We start from the raw sequence: 22196 nt of genomic DNA on the forward strand, positions 1-22196 counted from the left end.
ACTAAAAGAAATACTTCTTTAATTCTTACAGTATAAAGAACATCATCACATACACAAAAAGGAACGAAAAATAAAAGAAGGGTGGAAAGATGTTGGTAAATCTAAATAAACATTAACTGTAGAAAAGTTACGGTCCTGTGTGAACAAGAGCACAAAATCATCAGGAAATAAAGGGAATTAAAGTACGCTAAGGTTCCTAAGAATACTGAACCTGCTGTCCTAAAAGTTTAAAAAAGACCAATGATACTGGCCTTCAGAAGTCAAGGGAGAATGTTGTATTCTCTAGGACAATTACTAAAAGAATAGGAAAATGTAAAAAACAAGTCAGTAAAGGGGAAAATGAAATAAAAAAATTAATCAAAAACAAGGAAAGAGGAGTACAATGAATACAGAACTGATAGAACTAAAAATAAAAATCAGATGGCAAATTAGCCAAAATCACTATTTACATTAAATGTAAACCAACTGTTATAAATAATAGACAAAGTTGAAAAGAATGTATGCCAGAACTAGGTTCAGTGCAGTGGCATATTTAGATGAAGTTTTCAAGTCCTCTATTGGGTACTATTAGTCCATCTTCCCCTCTGAGACTAGAAGAAGATAAAAAAAGTCCCCTATCACCACCTCTATTGTTTTGAAGGTCCTGGCCAGGCATAAGGAAGAAAAAAGAAATAAAAAGCATTACAAACAAAAAAGCTGTCTTTATGAACAAATGACATGACCTGAAAAGAGAAAACCCCCAAAATGTAGAAACTAAGGTTTCTTAGTAAATGAGAAACTGCCTTTAACAAGATCCTAGAATAAAAGTTAATATAAAAATGAAGTCACTTCATATGCCAACAAAATAGTTAGAAAATAAATATTAAAAATCATGTTATCTATAATAGCATCAAACAACATAAAATGCCTAGGAACATACTTAAGAAAGCTAAGACATCTACACAAAAATTTAAATATTATTCAAGAAAATTAGAAACCAAGACATATACCATCTTCATGAAACAGAAAGCTCAGGATTATAATACTATGCTCTTAGAGTGAAAGGCGATATTATAATAATGATGATTAAAATTTATAATTCAATGCCACCCCTATCAAAATTCCCACCAGGTATGTATATATGTTGGGATGGAGTGGTTTAGGGAGAACTGACTAGCTGATTCTAAAATTTAGACAGAAACAAAACAAAATGAAACAATTTAGATAGAAGTATGAAAGGCTGATAGCCAAAATAATTTCAAAAAAGATGATGACGACAATGATGAAGCAGCAGTAGTAGCAGCAGCCATTATTAAAGGCATCTGGAGAGCTTCAGCTACTAGGTATCAAAACCTGTGGAAGCACTCTTAAAGAACAACAAGGCTGGATGTATCATGTTCTCTGATTTCAAACTCTACTACAAAGTCACAGTAGTCAAAACAGTATGGTACCGGCATGAAAACAGATACAGATTTCAACAGAATAGAGAGCCCAGATATAAACCAATGTATATAATCAATTAATCTATGACATGGAGGCAAGTATATACAAAGCGGAAAGGACAGTCTCTTTAATAAAGTGTTGGGAAAGCTGGACAGTTACATGCAAAAGAATGAAACTGGACCACGATCTTACACCACATACAAAAACAAATTCAAAGGGGAAAAAGATTGCATATAAGACCTGAAATCATAAAACTTCTAGAAAAATTACAGGTAGTAATAAGCTCTTTGATGTCAGTCTTAGCAATATTTTTTTGGAACAGTCTCCCAAGACAAAGGCAACAAACACTAAAATAAACACATGGACTATGTCAAATAATATTTAGCAAAGCAAAGCATTAACAAAAAGAAAAGGTAATCTACTGAATGGGAGAAGGTATTTACAAATCATACATCAGATAAGGAGTGTGAATATCCAAAATGTATTAAGAACTTACATAACAACTGCAAAAAACACAACTTGATTAAATAACAGGCAGAGGGCTTGAATAGACAATTTTTCCAAAGACATACAGAGGGCCTACAGGCACATAAGATGTTCTACATAACTAATCATCAATGAAATGCAATTAAACCATAATGAGCTATAACTTCACATCTATCAGACTGGCTAATAGTAAAGATACAGAGAATAGACTGGTAGTTGCCAGAGAAAGGGGTAGCTGGGAAAATGTACAAACTTCCAGTTCTACAATAAATACATCATGGAATGTAAAGTACAGCATGGTGGCTACAGTTAGTAATACTGTATTGCATATTTGATAAGTTGCCAAAAGAGTAGATCTTAGATTTTTCACAGGAAAAAAAAATTGTGACTGTGTGGGGATGGATATGAACTAGGCTTATTGTGGGGATCATTTCACAATATATATTGAATCTTTATGTTGTACACATCAAAATAATATGTTATACATCAATCATATCTCAATAAAAAAATTAAGACAACCTAGAGAATGGGATAAAATATTTGCAAACCACATATCTGACAAGAGACTTGTATTTAAAATATATAAAGAAATATTACCACTCAACAAAAACACAACCCTGAAAAAAAGAGCAAAGGATTTGTAAAGTCTTTACTCCAAGAAAAGATATACAAATGGCTAATAAGTATATCAAAAGATGCTCAACATCATTAGAGAACTGCAAATCAAAACCACAATGAGATACCACTTCACTCACTGGGCTGGCTAAAATCAAATTAACAGAAATTAGTAAGTTGGCAAGGATGTGGAGAAATTGGAACTTTTATAACACATGGTAGGATGATAAAATGGTGTAAGCCTCTGTGGAACACAGTTTGTCAGTCCCTTAAAAAGTTAAACACAAGGGATCCCTGGGTGGCTCAGCGGTTTAGCACACCTTTGGCCCAGGGTGTGATCCTGGAGTCCCGGGATCGAGTCCCACATCAGGCTCCCTGCATGGAGCCTGCTTCTCCCTCTGCCTGTGTCTCTGCTTCTCTCTCTCTCTCTCTCTGTCTCTCATGAATAAATAAATAAAATCTTTAAAAAAAAAAAAAGTTAAGCACAGAATTACCATATAATCCGGTAAAGGTATATACCTAGGAATATACCTAAAGAACTGAACACAGGTACTCAAATACTCAGACACAGAATTCAAGCAGCACTTTTCACAATATTCAAAAGGTGGAAACAACTCAAATGTCCATCAATGAATGAATGGATAAGCAAAAATTGATACATACAACAGAGTATTATTCAGCCATAAAATGGAATGAAGTACTGACACATCCTACAACGTGGATGAACTTCAAAAACATTATACTGACAGAAGAAAGATGCAAAAAGTCACATATTGTATGATTCCATTTATAGAAAATATTCAGAATAGTTAAATCCATTAAGACAGACAGGAGGTTGGTGCTTGCCTAGGGGAGGGGAAAATGAGGTATGACTGCTTAATGAAAATGACCTGGAATAGATAGAGGTGGTGGTCACAAAAACTTGTGAATGTACTAAAATGTGACTGAACTGTATACTTTAAAATGATTAATTTTATGTTATGTGAATTTCACTTCAATTTAAAAAAAAGTACCAGAGAAGACAGTCTTTTCAATAAATGGTGTGGAGTTAGGTGGAGATAAAACAATGAATCTTGACATTTATCTCATACCACATACAAAAATCAATCCCAAGTAGATTATATAGCTTAATGTGAAAGTTAAATAAAGCCTCTAGAGCAACACTGTCTAACAGAACTCTGAGATGGTAGAAATGTTCTGTGCTGTACAACACTAGCAATATGTGGCTAGTGAGCACTTGGAATGTGTGAATACATTTACAATTTTATTTAGTTTAAACTTAAATTTAAATAGCTACATGTGGTTAGAGGCTTGTATATTACCACATTTCTAGAAAATGATATAGGGACTATTTTCACAACCTTGGGGTAGGCAAAAAGACAAGGTAATTAAGTACTAACTAAAAACTCCATTAAGAGAGTGAGAGGACAGTTACAAAATGGGCAAAGGTATCTGCTAAACAGACTGCCAACAGGATACATAAGGAAATCTTAGGAGTGAAGAAAAGAAAGACTGACAATTTAACAGCAACATGTGAAAGAGGCTTGAGCAGGTACTAACAAAAGAGGAAAGCCAAGGGGCACCTAGGTGACTCAGTAGTTGAGCGTCTGCCTTCGGCAAAGGTCTGATCCCCAGTTCCTGAGATCAAGTTCCGCACAGGGCTCCCCACAGGGGGGGCCTGCTTCTCCCTCTGCCTGTGTCTCTGCCCCCCCCGCTCTCATGAATAAATAAAATCTTAAAAAAAAAAAAAAAAGAGAGAACAGCCAATACATGCATGAAAAAGTGTCTAAGGGCATATCATTCATCCATTACACATTCACATAATGGCTAAAATGGCATATTTAATACAGTCAAGGAAATGGTACAACTAGAACTCTCAGCACATATAATAATGTTAATTAGTATAATCATTTTGAAAAACAAATTGGCCAAAAAAAAAAAACAAAAACGGAAAGTTAAGGAAAGAAAAACAATTCGGCAAGATGTACTAAAACAACCTATATAGGGGTGCTTGGTTGGCTCAGTCCATTGAGTGTCTGGCTCTTTTTTTCAGCTCAGGTCATGATCTCAGGGTTGTGAGATCAAGCCCTGTATGGGGCTCCTTGCTCAGGAGGAAGTATGCTTTAGATTCTCTCCTTCTCCTCCTCCTCCTCCCCTGACTTGTACACAGGCATACACTCTCTCTCTCTCTAAAATACATAAATCTTTAAAAAAAAAATAAAACTTCTACATACATTCTAAGATAAAACAATTACACAACAGAAATGCATACATAAGTGCACAAAAGGATATGTAAAAGAGTATTAATAGCAGTATTCATTTAGCACTAGAAATAACCCAAATGTCTAGCAAAAGAACAGATACATGGTATATACAAACAATGGAGTACTATACATCAGTGAAAATGAACCACTGCTATATACAACAGGATGAATTTATCTCACAAATGTAATACTGAGTGAAGGAAGCCAGATATAAAAAATTTACTCTGTATGATTCCATTTATAAAAGTTCAAAAAAGGGTAAAATTAACCTTTGGTGTTAGAAATCAGGATAATGGTTATCTTCAGGGAGAATGCAGGGGATAATAATAATAAGAAAAAGATGCAGAGGCTTTTGGGGGCTGGTAACATTCTGTTTCTTTACCTGGATTGTTGGATGGTCCGGAATGTTAACTTTGTGGTAAGTCAATGAACCATACCCTTAAATAGTGTGCACTTTGTTTAATCTCAACAAAATTTTTCATTAGAGAAAACAAAACACAGTAAGGATATAGAAAACCTAAAACATATGATTAGCATATATGACCTAAAGAACAGATGAAATACTATACTTAGGGGAAGAAAAGTGAGGGACACAGCTAAAGAACACAACCAGAGACAATGGTAATTAACACAGGAGCCACGTATCTCCAAATTACAGGGCTTTAGTCAACTAAAGTTAAATGGCCATGAATCATTAGAGAGCTAATATATACAACTACCTTATTATCCCCACAAACTATTTTTCTATAATAAATTAGTTTAAAAGTATTAATAGTATTAAAGTGTATTAATATAAGAATGATGGACATATAGCAACATAGCTATATACTACAAGAACTATAACTGTATTTTAAGAGGAGAAACTTTATCTATACTTCTTTTAACTCTCCAAAGAACCTAGTACAGTTACTGAGCACATGATAGACATAAAACTGATGGTTACATTATGTGTCTGCACATGCATGTTTTGTGTGTGTGTGTGTGTATGTGTGTGTGTGTACATAAATATACACACACATGCATAAAACTCCATGTGACTATAAGGGGTCAGTTCTCCCAAACCCAAAAGCACTGCCCCAAAGATACACAGAAGAGAGACAAAATCATTATTTCTTTCCTCATGTTTTCTCCCAGTGCTTTTTAATTCTCTACTGTATGCAGGGAAAGAAACAACTATTGTCATGACAACCATACTGTGAAGTAGCTTGTCAGTCTTCACATTTTTTTAAAATAGATGCCATTATAAAAATTAACTCACTGTAAAGACGAATGAGAACCAAGTGATGTTCTGTATTTATCAAGGAATGCATTGCAGGTTACATGCCTCTGCTCAACTAAAGAGATGTTTCAATGTTTTTTTAGTTCTAATGGATATAACAGCATGCTAAGAAGATAAAAAACCTAAAAGAAGGCAGCCAAATGCAAGTGTTCTTTCCATCCTTTCACTTCTCTCTTTGCTGCATAAAATTTCAAAAGATAATGTGATGAACACAGGTGTAAAAAAATATCAATTACCCGATCATTCATGAGAAGATCTTTCACAATGAAAGTAGCTACCAAGGACTTCAAAGGAGCAGCAAATTGATCAGGTGCAAGGAGAGCAATATGTCCAATAGTAACCAACGGTGTTATGAGATGTTCCAGGTTGCTTGGATCTAGGCTCTTATGCAGAGGCTGAAAATGAAGAGAGGAAAATACATTCAACTCTATAAATATGCAAATAAACTATTCACATATTTCATGTACAAATAAAAAAGAAAACTACAAAAGTTTCAAGACATATACATGGTGTAAGTAGCAGCTTAAGCTTACATTTAAATTCCTATAGGTTATGTCTAAAAGGCGTCATGTTTAAATACTGTCAGTTTTGCTAAAGTCATATCTTAGAAGCAGGTAAAAAAAATTCAGCATGGAGAATCATATTAAACGTATTTTATGACCAGTATATGAGTATTTTAGAGACTGCTAGGCTCACCAATATCCACTTCTGTTCTACTTCCTGGGCAAAAAGATGGCTATACATATGCAGCTTCCTCTGCAGTTAGATGAGAATATGTGAATAAGTCCTGGTTAACAGACTGGGGGTAAAAGTGAGGTACACCATGCTCCCACTAAGGCAAGTATGAGAATCGTATCTTCTCCATATTCTTGCTCTTTACTCAGTAGTGGCAGGCTTAATACCAAGGATCCAGTGGGATTTAAAGAGAAGCCACTTGTCAAAAAAAGGTCTATGTGTCTAAACCACTGATTAGAATGCAATCCAAACACACAACTGGACTTTTTCTCAGGAACCAGAAATAAGCTTTTATCATATAGAGTCACATGCATTTTTGTGGATTTCTGTAGCATCAAATATTAAGTACCATAACTAATGAAATTATTTTTATTATTCTTATAGAAAACCCAACCATTAATACACATTTTTCCCTGACAAAAGAATGAGACTCCTCATATACCTATACAGAATACATAAAATGTAATGTTCAATTTTTAAAATAGAGAAATTAGAAGAGTGACTATAGTATACTATCACTGGCGGAAGGGGAAGGGGACTAAATGTATGTGACTGTGTGTATTATGTTACTTGTATGTGACAGAAAAGTATATTAGAAACTGGTAACACTGGTTACCTCTGGGAATGAGAACTGAGTGCCTGGGGATACAGGGCTTAGGTGGAGGAGAAAATTTACTATTTTACTATTTGGATTTGTTTTGTATCTTTTTATTTGGAAGCAAGTAAATACATTATTAAAAATTTTAGTGACATTTTATTTTAATAGAGTTGATGCTGTCCTCCCATACTGAACACCAAAGAGTCTAGGCCTGAAAAACAGTATTAAGCTCTTCTCCAACATATTAGGGCAATGGGCAATATGAGGCTTCATTTAGTCAAAAATATATTTAAATGAGTTTACTTTGTGCTAATCTTGACAACTTCCCTCAATACTTCCATTGTACATCTAAATGCCAGCTTGTTTGTTATAAAAATATGATCATGTAGTTTTTTTCAATAATGAGTGTGATATTTTTACACAATAAGATAATACGGTCATTTCTGGAAAAGCAAAATTAATAGCTGACCGTAAATTAACAGTAATCACATGAAGGCCAGACAGCTCTACAAAACCTTTTCTCAGAAAGCTAACCAACCTATACAACATTATAGCAGAAGGATTACAACTTATGGTAAAGATAAAATAAAATATCAGATATATAATATCAAAATGAAATTAAAAGCATCCTACTAATTCAAGTTATTATCAGCATTATCCTGATCCTTATCACCAATTAAAGGAACTGAAAGGAGATTAATCAAGAAAAACAAAAGATTTCTGTATCAACATGAATTCATTAAAGTTATTCTGATATACGAAAACAGACTAAAGAAAATAGCCCCACCTCAAAACGCACAAAATTTTAAAATAAATTATTTGCTATATACAGAAAAGATGATGTTTGATAAAGACAAATAATTTTCTTCCTTGTTCAGGTCTTTAGCATATAACATGAAATATGAAAAAGTTAGCATAAATGTTTCTAAAACAGAGATAACAAGTCAAAGTTTTTAGGGTAATTTAGCTTTGGCATGATTTCCAAATCACTCTGATTTCATTCAAGGCACCGGAACTAAAATTACAAATTTGGATTTATGTAAAAATGCTAAATATATACAAAGCCCAGATTACAAGAGATTAAAATAAAAATAGAATGCAATGCTTAGAAAGGGTAATAGTAATTTAAAAGGTAGAAAAAATAATATGAAATATATATTTTAAAAACAATTTAATCTGATATAAAATTAGGTCAGTGATTATATATGAACTATAAATTTGTGCTTTATATATTGGCTATACTGTACCGATTAGTATTGACAAAATTCCATATACTTCAGCAGTATCATAAACAGAACTCTAATTTTCAACCCGTAAACTGACAGAAACATCTATTACCTATTATCAATAAGTATGATTTTATATGTAATTACTTATTAACAAAAAAGTTTCCTAATACTAAATGTATAATGTCAAAAAATATTATAAATTGTTTGATTTCTGAATTTAAGTTAGTGCTAAACATCTGAATAATCAGATATTTTCATATTTTAACCATTCATCAATATAGATTATACTGATTCAAATTCTGAAAACATTATAAAATGATCCATCTGCAAATGTGAACATTCTATAAAATCATTATTATGTGTTTTTTAACTATAACATATGAAACAAACAAATTTTTTTTTCTTTTTACCTCAAATATCTGTGCAAACTGGGTCTCTTTACTAGAAAATATCGCATGGATACAATGAATGGCGTATTTGGCTTGGCGGGGGGGTCCTTTTTTAGATTTGTGATGTAAAACAGGAAGCAAAGCTCTAAAAAATAAAAAAAAAAATTTAAACAAAAACGATAAACCAGAAAAATCAGCAAGACTCCACTAAATACTTTACAGTTTGTATTCTTTTAGGTAATGTTTCGTAAGACCAAAAAAACATCTACCTGAACTCATTTTCAACTGTCTCTAATTCTGTTTTATAAACATCTACATTAAAAATGTAATCCAAACACAATTTTTTTTTCTTCTTTTTACTTAACAATTCTGAATAAAAACACAGAAGGTAACCCATTTCTTAATGTCATTCCCTTTAGCCTTTTCTGTTTTATTCTCACTGCTATCACTCCAGCTAAGCTGCTGCCACCTTATATATACGACCACTATAATGGGACCTATACTATTTGTTTTTTAGTCTCTTCCTGCTCTGATTCATCTTTCACTTCATACCAGCACAATCTACATAAAGGGAAATCTGATTATAAAACCTATACAAATTAAGTGTTTACCTTGTTTCAGGCATTATTAGAAGTCCCAAATGCTTGCCTTCATGCTATCAGCATATTATGAACAAGACAAATGACAATACACAAATTAGTAAAATATGTGTTTATGTCAAATTATGATAAGAGCTATGGAGGAAAATAAGGGGAAAAAAAGAGGACAGGATAGAGAGTGGAGAGGGGTGTGTGAGTACTACAATTTTAAAGAGGGTTACAGAAAACCTTTCAAGTAAAGTAACATTTGAGTAGAGTTATAAGGGAAGTAAGGAGTGAGTCATGTAGCTACCTGGAGGAACATTCAGATATGGTATCATTACACTACACAAATACTTAGAATGAGTACTGAATATAGCAGGATCTCTTGGCTTAACTATTTATTTAAACATTTATCTCACAGTGAAACCAACTTCTGAATCTACCTTCTTGCCCAATACAAACCCAGTATTCCAGTACTAAGAAATCATATATACAGAAATTCATCACAATAATACCTGAGTGTCACAAAAGATGCCAACAGCAAAGTATAGTAAAAAGACAAGTGACAAATTGAGGGGAAATTCTCCATTTCGTTTCACAGAGAAAGGGTTAATATCCCTAACGTAAAGACTTTCTACAAGTATAGAATGACCAGCAATATCATGGACAAATGGGATGGACATAAAAAAAACCAGAAAGTTCCTCAAAAGTAAATATACAAATTAACCTGTGATGTATGAAAAGACGCTTACTTTCACAAAAAAAGATATAAATTGAAACTATACTAAGAAGACTTCTGCTTCACATGATGACAGTGTATCTGAGATGGGACATTCTCTCCTACCTTAAGCAGGCAGAAAACAGACATACATGTTAAAGGTTTTAGACACTGGACAACAAGCAGTACATGACTGTAATCCCTAAAAGATGGGAAACAAACTAGAAGAGTCCTACACCTATCCTCACTTACTACATGCAAGGCTCCAGAATGCCATGTTAGCCAGAAGTAACCTTATACTTAGAGCCTGGTGGTCACATGGAGTTAAGGGAGACCGAGATGGAACTTGAGGCAGCTCTAATTTCTAGGGCAGAGTACCACAGGGAAGAGAGCTGCAAAGACAGCAAGAGAGCTTGAATTCTGGAGATCCTCAGAGGGGATTGACTGAATAATGATCAGTGTGCCATGGCATGAGAAAAAAACCCAACAACAAACTACTGGACCCAGGAAAAGAACACTGGAAAGCAGTAAGCCAAAAAGTTCCCTAACACACATAAGGCTGCTAGTGATTCATGGTGGAAGTTTCCACCAGCCAGAGTAGAAAGACCTTGTAATACATAATCAGGAAAAAAATTCATCAACAGAAATAGGCCCAGAAATGGCACAGGTGAAAAACTTAGAAAAGACATTAAAACAGCTATTATAAAAAATAAAATAAAATTAAAAAAAAAAAACAGCTATTATAAACATGTTCCATATGTTCAAGAAGAAAACATGAACATGATGAGGGCAAAAATGAAATACATAAAAAAGACCTAAACTGAACATGAAAAACAGAAAACCCGCAATGAAAAATATACCAATAGGATCAAAAGTAGATTATATGTTACAGAAGAAAACACCAGTGAACTTGAAGACATAGCAATAGAAACTATGCAAAATAAAACAAGAAAAAAAAAAAAAGAACAGAGCATCAGTGACCTGTAAGACAGTTATCAAGTAGTCAAAAATACATGCAACCAGAGTCCTAGAAAATAAAGTGAGGAGAGCAGAAAAGAAAAAGTATTTGAAGACATAGTAGCCACTATTTTTCCACATATGATGGAAATAGATCCATAGTCCTCAAAATCTCAATAAGCCTCAAGCAGAAGAAACATAAAGTAAACCATTCCAAGACATGTCATTATCAATTTGGTAAAAACAGCAATAAAGAAAAATTTTTTTAAAACTATCCAAAAAAAAAAAAATACACTTTACATACAGAGACACAGAACATACAGAGGAACACTTCTCATCATAAACTATGCAATCCAGAAAATAATGGAGTGACATCGGTACTAAGTGAAAGTATCAATCTAGAATTCCATTCTGAGAAAAAATACCTTTCAAGAATGAAGGCAAAATAAAGACTTTTTTTTTTTTTTTCCAAAGAAAAACTGAGATAATCAATTACAAGCAAAACTATACAGGGATGCCTAGGTGGCTCAGTGGTTGAGCATCTGCCTTTGGCTCAGGTCATGATCCTGGGGTCCTGGGATGGAGTTCTGCAACAGGCTCCCCCTGCAGGGAACCTGCTTTTCTCTCTGGCTATGTCTCTGCTTCTCTCTCTGTGTCTCTCATGAATAAATAAAATCTAAAAAAAAGAAACAAAAACAAAAAACAAGCAACAAGCAGAAGTATACAATAAATATTAAAGTTATTCAAGAAGAAAATGATACCAGTTGAAAATAAGGCTATCTAAAAATGGAGACTGACAAAAATGGTAAATGTGTGTATACAAATAAATCTGAGCATAATATTTTAAAGAGACAACAGTTAATTAGTCACATTTGGAAGACGCTAGTAACTAACTCACTATTTTGAACACTGTTCAAGAACACACACACAAAAAAAAACCCAAAGCATTTAATGTGCTTTTCCTAAACAGATGTAACGCTGGGGAACCAGAGAATAGATATTTCTGATTATAAAAGTGTTCAGCTAATAAATGAAGAAAGAATGACAGAATATCACAATTACTAAGTATCCATCAGTTAAACATCATAAAAAGAGAAAAAGAGAAATAACCAGATATCATGTGTCTCCTGGTAGAAGAGCATACCACCATCTATAAAGTGGTCCTGTAATAACAAAAAAGTTGAGCTAGAATCCAACCAGGCCTCTGCATTCAACTATCTCGCTTTACAGAAAATATAAGGAACCCATTAAAATATGCCAAAGGCATACACAGCAAAAATCAATGTATGTGAAACTCTGCAAGAGAGTTTATCAAATACAAAGCGACAAAGAGAATTGGAAGCCTACAAGAAATAAGGCACTTTAAGAGATTTAGCAACAAATAACAATGTGATCTGATTTTTTAAATTACATTTTTGGGAAAACTGGATATTATTAATATTAAGCAATTAATGTTAACTATGTGATATAGGCATTATGTTTATTTTTTAAGAGTTCTTATCTTTTAGAGATACTTAGATGTACAGATGAAATATACAATCTAGCATTTGCTTTCAAATGTAAGTGGAATAGGGAGTAAGGAGAATTACAAATTAAAAGCAACTGTTTAAGTTATTCATATATAAGCTAGTTGTTGGATACATGGGAGTACATTATAATATTCTAGTTACTTCTATATATGTTTGAAAATTCCAATAATAAAATGTATAAAAAATAAGAGTCTCACCAAACTATCCTTATAGTCTGTGGTTTGTAAGCTTCTTTATGAAATGAAAAAATATTATCTTTTGGTAACTTCAGAAACTCCCTGGATAAAACATATCTTCTCCTAGATCAGACTTGCCAATACAAACATCCATAATCCCTTTTCTTAGTCATCAAGAGAAAATTACAGGTCACACACATGTAAAAAGCAATTCTGGGTGGAATTTTTAAAGACAGAATGAGAAATTTTAAGCTTATCCAATGTTTTGCATACCCATTTAAATAAACAGAAACAGACCAAAACAATAAACAAAGAAAAAACACTTTCAAGGATTCTGAAGTATTAGGCAGAGTCTGAGATGTTAATGAAATGTCAATGAAACAACTATCCTCTGATTGCTTTTTCTATTAATAAGTTCCTATTATAAAAAAATACCTTACTTCCCGTTAAAGTGACTTTTCAATTCAAGGTTGTTTTTGTCCAATAATGATACACATACAGAAAATGCAAACAAAACTGAAAAACACATTTAAAAAACCACCAAGGAAAACTCAAAATTCCACTACCCTGAAATAATTACTGCTAACATTTTGGTGACTATAGGTCTAAAATTTCTCTATTCATACATACATATATTAAGTAAATGAGGATACAAAATACATAGTATTTGGAAATTTTTTTTCACCAACAATGCTGGAGGGAACCTCCTATGTCATGTATTGCTAAATGCTAATTTTAAAGGTCATATGGCTCTTTAGTGGATAGCTACATCACAACTAGTCTAATCAATTTCCTACTAATGAGCATTTAAATGTTTTGAATTTTTTGTTTAATCTTAACAAAACCATGAACATCCTTATGCTAGTTATTTACATAATGTTTCTGGGCTTTAAGCCTCCTATAATTTGGTCTGAGATCCTGGCATGGTAAATCTGAAATTATATTTCCTAGACTCCCTCAAGAGCTGGTTTCCCGTTAGGTTCTTCCAATAAGAGACACCAGAGCTTCCTTAGGTATTCTGTGCAGTAGTTACACCACCCCTCCAGCAACAGCTAGGACACTCCTACTGTGTCAGCTGGTTGGGCAATACTGACAGGGCTCTTCCATCCACTGGATAGTCCTTAACATCACTTTTCAGTTGTTGCTCCAGCCCCAAAGGTGGTAGCTGCTTCCAGCAATTCATCATCTCTGGGTTACCAAAGCACCTTGTGGTCTTTCATTCTTCAAACATATGTACTAATTTATTTATTTATGTTTAAAATACCTGGTATGGTTTCTGTTTTTCTGACTGCATCCTGACCCGCATAATCATTAGGTAGGTATCTTCTCTATCTCTAGGATAAGTTCCTGAAAATGAAACTGCAGTGGTGAAGACTGCATTCATTTCAAGTTGGTATATATTACCACATTACCAACCCAGAAAAGCTGAATCAATTTATAATCCAGTCAAGAGAGCATCATTGGAATGGTAGCTAACATTGGTTACAGCATTTAAGTGTTTTTATTTCTACTTGCCTTGATTAGTATTAGTAGGCATAAATGTCTTTTCTTGATTTGAGGGACCAGAGGATTTCCCGTTCATTCCTTTTGCTAGTGTTCTATTCTTAGATCTATTATATATCTGTAAAGAGTCTTTATACATTAGAGATATTAACCTTTTCTAAGTTATACATATTGAAATTACTTCCCCAGCATGCCATTTGCATTTCTAACTTATTTCATGATTTTTGCTTTCGTCTAAATGGTATTTTCCCTCACTAAAATATAAGGGCAGAGTCTGTTCATTTCAAAAGAACCTTTTATACTCTAGTAACTTATATACAGTAGAAGCTCTATGAATGTATTTCAACAAATGGATATTTAATAATACAATCCATCAATATTTCATGATTTGGTACTAGCATCCTTTCACCCACCAAAAAAAATTACAGAAATGTGCTGGTTATTAATACTTTTATTATTTATATATTTAAAATCTTTGATAATCTTGGACTCATCTCAAATATATGAAAAATCAAGATAAATCTACATTGATTCTTGCCTTCAAAATATTTTATCAGTTATTTACTGGGTAATCTAATTTTTTCTTATTTTTTTTGTTAAATATTATCACTCCTCCACTCACTATTATAAAGTTGCAAACTTCTTGAATATTTTACTAGGTCTTCTGGTTTTTACTACTACAATATTTTCAGAATGGTTATTAGTAACATATAAGGAAAGCTCTGGATTTTTACATAGTTTGGCTATCTTGGTTTTGGTAATTTTTCAGTAGATTCTCTTGGATTTTCCATTACATACGGTAATTTTGCTTCCTCCTTTCCAACACTTGTATCTCGTTTTATTTTCTTACATAATTATATTGGCTAATGCTTCTAAAGCAATGTTAAACCATAGCAGAGATAGTGTATTTTCCGCATTTTGTTCCTACTTTAACTGGGAATGCTTCTAGTGTTTACTCTATGATGATGCCTATTGGTTTGAGACAAATTATGTTATAAAGGCATTTATCCCAAATTAACAGGTTTAATTATAAATAGACTCTTTTTTTTTTTTATCAGAAGCCCTTTTTAGCATCTATCACAATGTGTGTCCTTTTTCCTTTACTCAACTATATAGTAAACTAACAGGATTAGGCTTACTAATACCAACCCTCCTTGTTTTTCTGAAATAACCACATTTGACCATAACATGTAACATTTTTTTAAAGATTTTATTCATTTATTTTAGAGAGAGAGAGAGAAGAGAGAGAAACAAACACAAGCCAGTGGGAGTGGCAGAGGGAGAGCAAACACCCCACTGAGGAAGGAGTTCAGTGTAGGACTCACTGGATCATAACCTAAGCTGAAGGCAGCCACTTACCCAAATGAGCCATCCAGGAAGGGCAGAGGCAGAGGAAGAAGCAGATTCCCAGCTGAACGTGGAGCCCTACATGGGGCTGGACACAGGGCTCAATCCCAGGGACCTAAGACCTAAATCAGACTCAACCGACTGAGCCACCCAGGTACCTCAACCATAGTATATTTTTGTTTTACTATAGTAAAACTCTTTTCTTACTGAAGTTTTACTTACAATTTTTACAGCAATATTAGTAAGATCTGTCTTTTCTTTTGAGGGAATATCTGTTATCCACTTTTAACACTCTTGCTATCTTGGCTTTATGAAAGAAGTAACCTGAATGCTTTTTCTTCTGTCTATGCTTTAAACAACTAAAAAGAATCAAAATCCTTGGCTTCTTGTAGATGTGAAATATTTCCTATAATATAACACACACTTTTACTGGCACTTTTTATTAGTTGATACCTATTTCAATATTTTATAATTACAGCCTAATTAGGTTTTCTCCCATTCTTCTTGAGCCAATTTTATTTACATCACCCTGTTAAAAAAATCCAAGTTTTCAAATATTTAAAATATAGACACACTTAAATTTAAATACTTAAAGTAAAATGATGAGAAAAGACAACTCAGATAAGCAAACAAAAAGAAAACAAAAGTTAGATTTAGGGGCCTAAGAAAAACTGAATGTAAAGGGAAAAAGTACATAACTTGGTAGACAGAGTTCACAATATAAAAGGGGTAACTAATACTTTCCCGAGTCTTTACGTCCTAAAGAATGTTCATTTGTCCTTAAGCACAATTTGGCTACTCAGGAAATTCTTCAGTTATATTCTTTTTTCCCATGAAAACTCTCCAGCTGTTGAATCATTAACTTCAGAAATCTTACGTGGTTGAAAGAAGTGAACCTCTTTTTTCCATTGCACATAATACATTTCCTTATTTCCTTTTGCTACTGATGTTTGTGAAATCACTTCTGTAATCCCTGAAAATGCAGTAAATTCCACCAGAATATTTTCCTAAAACGAGTCCTCTTAATCTCCAGATTGACATTTTTATTCATTCTAAAACAACTTTACTATTATCATTTTTTTAAACACTATTTTCCATTCTCCATTTTTCTGTTGTTTTCTCCACAGAAGCCAATTAGGGCTTTTCACTATCTGCAAATGATTTTCTTTCATTGCCTCCATTTCTATGCCCACTATTTCTACATTCTATGCAATTTCGTCATGCTCTATTACAGCTACATTTTCAATATTGTTTACTCTGCTCCTTACTCTGCTTATAATAAACTATACTTTATAATACAAACATGTTCGTTCTTCTTTATCCTTACTCCTGCCACTTCCTTTTTTGTATTTTTTCTTGTTGTTTTTTCTTGTTGTTGTTCTCTTATTTTTCCAGGTATCATTTCTGCTTAACTTCCCTGGCAGTTTAGAATATTTAAAAAATTTTTTTACTAGAAAAATTCAATTCTTTCAAATAAAGATTATCAGCTTTCATTGGAATACTAAAACACCTACTTAGTTTCACATTTTATTAATTTATTTGTACTCTGTTAACTCATTTTTGAATAGGAGAAATTCTCTGGCTTTGCCATTTAAACAAAAAGGCAGATAGCATTTCCCTGATGACTGAATCCTGGATGCCTCTCTTAAAAAATTAACATCACAGCTCTCAACTCAATCAGTTGGCTAAGTAAAAGTAGCATAGAGGAAGGAGCTGGGACTAAAGGCAGCAAGTCCTTTATCTCTGTGTAATTTCTCTCCAAATCTACTGAAACCCTACCAGTGATGAGAATTAACTCCTCCTGGACTATGGCTATATCCTATGCTATAAGAGGATTCTTAGTTTTGGCACATTCAAACTAAGTCTAGGGGTGATCCAGACTCCTGAAAGACAAGAGTCAGAATAGAAACCACAGCATACCCATCATTTTTTTTTTAGTAGGTTTAAGCACACAATTTTTTTTCTGTACCTATAAAGTTGGTAAGACATTTGCTTCACAATTCTACTTTAAGCCTTACCTCAACTCTAAGCTTTGCTCCTCCTAAGGAAAATAGGTCAGCCCAAAGAAAAATGGTGTGACCACGAAGTCTCTCCGTTAGTTCTATGACAGCAGAAATTAGGCTTTCCTTATAGCTCTCAAAGCCTGCCCATACCTCAATCTCCTCTAAATAACAGAACACTTACTATCCATTCTGTTATACCCCTGAGTCAGGAAGATGTGTATTAAGTGTCAATGTTCTCACATTCAATTCAGTCTAGATGACTTATTTAGCACCAATTCTGTCCAGTTGTGGCAGCTTCTACTTAGATACATTTTTCTTTTGGTTCTTCAAAATTATTTTGGTGAATTCAAGGAAACACAATAAACACTCTATTATTTTTCCTCAAAATCGACTCACCCATTTTAATAACTTAAAACATAATCTGCATACATATTTTATCTCCCGGAAGACATAAACTATGAGCCACTTCATCAAGAATAGTGCGTGCACACAGCAGGTATTCATTATCAGTTAATTTTCCTCATGAGAAACATGTGAAATATACTCACTATATAAATCAAATAATTTTAAGTACTTCAAATCTATATTAAAGCAGCATGTTTTAAAATGCCCTCATGTTCTAAAATGTCCACCTTTTAACCTTGCTCTTGTAATTCTCCTATAAATATATCTAACAATATTTCCTTAAGATATAAAAGATACTAGGAAAGACAGTCTAGAATAAAAATAAAAACCTCCAGTGAATAAATCAAATTAAAACTTGCCCCAAACCCTGAAATATGAAAGGAATTGTGCCATTATAGATATGGTACCACAGGCATTCAGACAAACAGGCCTAAATTCAAATCTTCACTTTGCTACTTGCTAGTTATATGATCCAAACCCATTTACCTCAAATGAGTATCACATTTCTCATTTGGAAGATTTGGATAATTTCTACACTTTACTAAACTGTTACAAGGTTTAAATGAGATAGTACAGGAAGTGGGCATTCAATCAGTAATATAGTTATGCTTTGCTTGTGTTAAACTCCAAACTTTGATCTCTGAAGAATCACAGTACATTCAAAAGAAAATTCATGCTCGGCATCCACTTAAAAATTAAGAAGTCATTTTTTTCCTTTTGAAGATGTTATAAATTTATTTGATAGAGAGAAAGAGAACATGAGCAGGGGAAGGGCAGAGGGAGAGGGAGAAGCAAGCTCCCCACTGAGCAGGGAGCCAGACACGGGGCTCAATCTAGGACCCTGGGATCATGACCTGAGCCAAAGGCAGGCACTTAACCAACGGAGCCACACAACTGCTCCAAGAAGTCAGTTCAGTTCTAATCAAGTTTCTTACTCTTGTCAAAGAGAATATGATTAAGAACTTCTGGTATATTTCAATGATCATTTAAATAATGCCTTTGTCCTGTTTATTAATAGTTACTAGAATTAAGTTCATCTGAACAAAAGGAGTAACAAGAAGTATACCTGAGATTTTAAGAGCTATCTTTGTCCAGTCTCTCTCTGAGGAAAAGGACCATAGGCAATTCTTCAACATGAAGCACGCTCCCTAATCACAACTAACTAGACCAGTGGCTAAGCCAGAAATAATGAGATACAAGTAAAACTAATCACCAATGACCATAGCAAGATGAGGACCAACTATCAGATACATTCTACAGGAATAGGGAGGGGAGGTGAATATAGAGAAGTAAAGCAGGGATCCATAGAAAAGACTTCTTGTTTTGAGCTATTCTATCTAGAATCTTGAATAATCAATCAGCATTAGAGATCCCAAGGGTAACAGCACAATTTCCAATTCTTGGAAATACTGAAACACACACAAAAACACACTGCTGTTAGGAGGTTTATTCCAAGCTTCCCTGAGACAAATAAAGCACAGCTTCTTAAAATCTTCAATTCAATACCTCTAATGACAGAGAATAGTGGAGTCCTCTGCAGAGCCCAGTTGAAATTCCTTTGAAATTTCCCACTACTACCTTAAATTCATGTGAACTGTTTATTCTATGCATGATATATCAAGAGAATGTTTCACTATAAAATTGTTTCATTAGAATATTTAGGCAATTAAAAAGAAATGCCATGTTTGTTCCACAGTTTTGTCCATCTTCTAAAATGCCAATCTGTGCTATCCCCCAGGAAATAAGAATCTAAATTGAATGGTATAAACTTAAGATAACCTAGACATGATTTCCTCAAAACTTAAAAGATTCCAACTATTACATAAATCAAGAAGCAGTAAATTATTTTTCTATTTTCTAGAATATTTATCAGAATAAACTTACGATCTGATGTGTGGGAAATCCTCTTCAATTTTGCTTCCTGTGTTTTTAAAAATTTGGAGTGCAGCTTCTGCTACTTTTTCATCATCCATTTTCAGACAAGCCAGAAGAGATTCAAATGTCTCAGCAGAATGAAACGAGATGGGATGTGTAAATGAGAGTACCTTAAAAAAAAAAAAAGAATCATAAAAATGATCTGTAAACCCTTTCCATCTTTATAATATAAATCTAAAATATTACATACTGGAAATATTCAAATCAAAGTAAATACAAAAATAATTATGCTAACAAGTACATGAGAGCACTATAAATAAAGTTCTAAACTTACTCAAATATGTAACAGATAGGTTCTAGTTAGTGTTGGAAGACCACATGATGAAGTCATTTCTTTCAAACGTAAATTACATGTAAAAATAATGTTACCCAAAATTAATTTAATTTGGTTAATGTTTGGGTTTTTTTGGGAGGAGGATGAGAATAGGAGAAAAGCAACAAGAAGACAGAATTTAACAAATTAGCTCTATTCTCCTAAATAAAGATCATTAGAAGAGACTAGCTAATAACATTTTTTAAAAAGTTATCTAGAGGAGAGGGTAAAACAACAGATCAAAAAGCTACCATAATGTTACAATTATCAAATCAACCTGGTACTAACATCAGAAGAAACAAAACAGAGAAAGTAAAGCTTTTTAGTCCTAGCACATATAAGAATTTAGACTATATAGAGTATAATAGATTATAAGGAAGAAACAGAAAATGAAAATGGATGGCATTTTTAATAAACACTCCTGATAAAAATATGTAGCTATTTAGAGAAAATCCAATTAGATCCTCCTATATATATCCTCCCACAGTATATACTTTCAAAATACATTTCAGATGGGTTATATTTCAGTTAAAACACAAAAACAAAAATCTTCTGAACAAGACAGTATTTTTAAGCTTAAAATAAACAACTAGAATCAAACATCCAATGTAAAGACAAGTAAGCATAGAAAAATACATTAAGCATAATGCCGTATTTGTAAGATTCAAAAATAAAGTGATGTTATTTAGAAATACATAGATAGACACAGATGATAAAACTAAAAGGACAGTAAGAGGATAAATAAACTCCAAATTCAGAACAATTATACCTAGGGGATGTGAATCAAGGAAAAAACTACTCAGGGAACTTCACAGTATTGTTAATACTCTTGAGTTAGCATCCTATTTACTTTTCACTGTATTCCCTTACTATATTCTATAACTTCTATATAACAGAATACACTTTATTTTTGATATATCAAGTATGTCTTATAAAAAAGCAAAGAAAATAAACTTACTTAAACTCAGTTAAAAAGTACAGAAAAAAGACAAAAAATTGAGATGTCATTAGAAAATGAACACAGAATAAAAATAATGAGTTCACCAAAGGGAAAATGCTAAAGATTAACATATGGAATTTATACCTCACTGCAGTAATTATAAAAATTAAAACATTATTCTTACTTATCAGGTTAGAGATTACAAATCTCTTTAAAATTTACAATACTCCATATTTGTGAAGATAGGATAGGCACCTTCACTCACTACTGACAGAATTATATACCGGTATAATTTTTCTGTAAAGGAATTTGACTAAATATCCAAAAATTTTGAAAATGATCATCCTCTTTACATTCCAGTATTTTTTTAAAAAGACATTACCATTAGCAAGAGATCTTAGATACACTTATTGTTGTAGTGATTACACGAACAAAATTAGAAAAATCTAACTATCCAGGGAAATAGAACACCAAGGTATCACAAAAGTAGACTAATCACCATTTCAAAAAGTAATGTTTTTTATTTTTTTACTATGAGTCAGAAACTTATGTGCTAGGAAACTTATGTACATGTGCTAGGAAACTTATGTACATGACTTAATTTAGTCCTCTGTTAGATAAGTGCTATTATCTCCATTACAGATGAGGAAGTGGAAGCAATAAACTTGCCCCAAAACATCAATCAGATCTATTTTCTGACACTTTTAAACATACGGTCTTAAAAAACACTAATAAAAATGCTTATAATTTAATAAGGGAAAATAGTCAAGAT

At 33.0% G+C, this 22196-nt stretch overlaps 1 protein-coding gene across 12 annotated transcripts in view; it reads right to left on the reverse strand.

Annotated features, from left to right (window-relative positions):
* Positions 1-22196, reverse strand: part of PDS5B (PDS5 cohesin associated factor B) — a 179821-nt gene that overhangs the window by 41308 nt on the left and 116317 nt on the right. For 10 of the 12 annotated variants that reach the window (XR_012016191.1, XR_012016190.1, XM_072795505.1 and 7 more), the window contains exons 19-21: positions 20121-20281; positions 9039-9162; positions 6303-6461 (exon numbers count right to left, since the gene is read on the reverse strand). Coding sequence is in view for 9 of the 12 variants with exons in the window: in XM_072795505.1 (XP_072651606.1) it covers positions 6303-6461; positions 9039-9162; positions 20121-20281 (444 nt within the window). In the remaining 3 variants the exon portion in view is untranslated. Of the gene's footprint in view, positions 1-6302; positions 6462-9038; positions 9163-14242; positions 14326-15063; positions 16802-20120; positions 20282-22196 lie in introns of those variants that run through there. The other 2 variants (XR_012016192.1, XM_072795509.1) reach the window with 2 other exon arrangements.

The sequence above is a fragment of the Canis lupus genome, chromosome 24, assembly GCF_048164855.1.
Source record: "Canis lupus baileyi chromosome 24, mCanLup2.hap1, whole genome shotgun sequence".
In the NCBI taxonomy this organism is placed as follows: Eukaryota; Metazoa; Chordata; class Mammalia; order Carnivora; family Canidae; genus Canis; species Canis lupus.